The 918-nt window shown below is 54.8% G+C and overlaps 1 protein-coding gene across 1 annotated transcript in view; it reads left to right on the forward strand.

Annotated features, from left to right (window-relative positions):
- Nucleotides 1–213: 213 nt before the first annotated feature.
- PPP1R3F (protein phosphatase 1 regulatory subunit 3F) overlaps nt 214–918 on the forward strand; it is a 15,664-nt gene continuing 14,959 nt past the window's right edge. Inside the window, exon 1 of the mRNA XM_006758897.2 lies at nt 214–351. Coding sequence (XP_006758960.1) covers nt 299–351 — 53 coding nt within the window. The 5' untranslated portion in view covers nt 214–298. The remainder of the gene's footprint in view (nt 352–918) is intronic.

Raw genomic sequence — 918 nt, forward strand, 5'->3', positions numbered from 1 at the left:
GGATCCAGGCCTTGGCCTGGTGTCCGGTCAGGTGTACGCCTCCTCGCCCGACGACGGTGGCCGCACTGACCGCTTTGCCTTCCAGCTGCCCTTTGCGGAGGGCGCGGGCGATGGGGCGCGCCTGGACTTCGTGGTGCGCTATGAGACCCCCGAGGGCATTTTCTGGGCCAACAACCACGGCCGCAACTACACAGTTCTGCTCCGGATCTCACCCGCTCCCTCACCCACTGACGCTGAAGGGCTGCCCCAGCAGCAGCAGCTGCCGCAGCTGGAGCCACAGCCCGAGTCCCAGGGTACCATGGAGGCTGAGGCCAGGCAGCTGAAGAGCTGCATGAAGCCGGTGAGGCGCAGGTAATGTCTGCCAGCGCCACCTCCGCCATCGCAGGGCTGTGTCTAGGATGGAGGACAAGCATCCTGATCCAGGAACCCCTCAGGCCTGCTCTCCAGGACAGGGAGGAGGGCACATTCAGTCAGTTAGTCAAAGAGTAATGGAGGCCAAACATGTGCTAGGCTCTGCATTACTGGGGTTTTATTCATTCATTTATTGAATTCCACTGTAAAGCCCTGAACAAGGCAGACATATTTCCTGCCCTCAAAGATCATACAGGCTCCTATGGGAGACAGTTGGAAAGAACAAGAAATGAGCAGATCAGAAACATAGGAAGTGTTGAGGGGAAAGTAAAATTGAGCAAGGGGAGAAAGTTCGGGAGGGAATACCTCGTTTAGCTAGGATGTTCAGGGAAGGCCTTTGAGGAGTTGAGTCCTGGATGATGTTAAGTAGAGTTATGCGCAGATATGAAGGAAGAGAGTTTGTAGAAAAGGAAACAGGGAGAACTTTAATGAGGAGGTGCCATTTAAACAGTCCTGAATGATCAAGAGGAGTAGCTATGCCCACATATGGGAGCAAGGGTGTTCTAG

This window comes from Myotis davidii, unplaced genomic scaffold, assembly GCF_000327345.1.
Source record: "Myotis davidii unplaced genomic scaffold, ASM32734v1 scaffold855, whole genome shotgun sequence".
Classification (NCBI taxonomy): Eukaryota; Metazoa; Chordata; class Mammalia; order Chiroptera; family Vespertilionidae; genus Myotis; species Myotis davidii.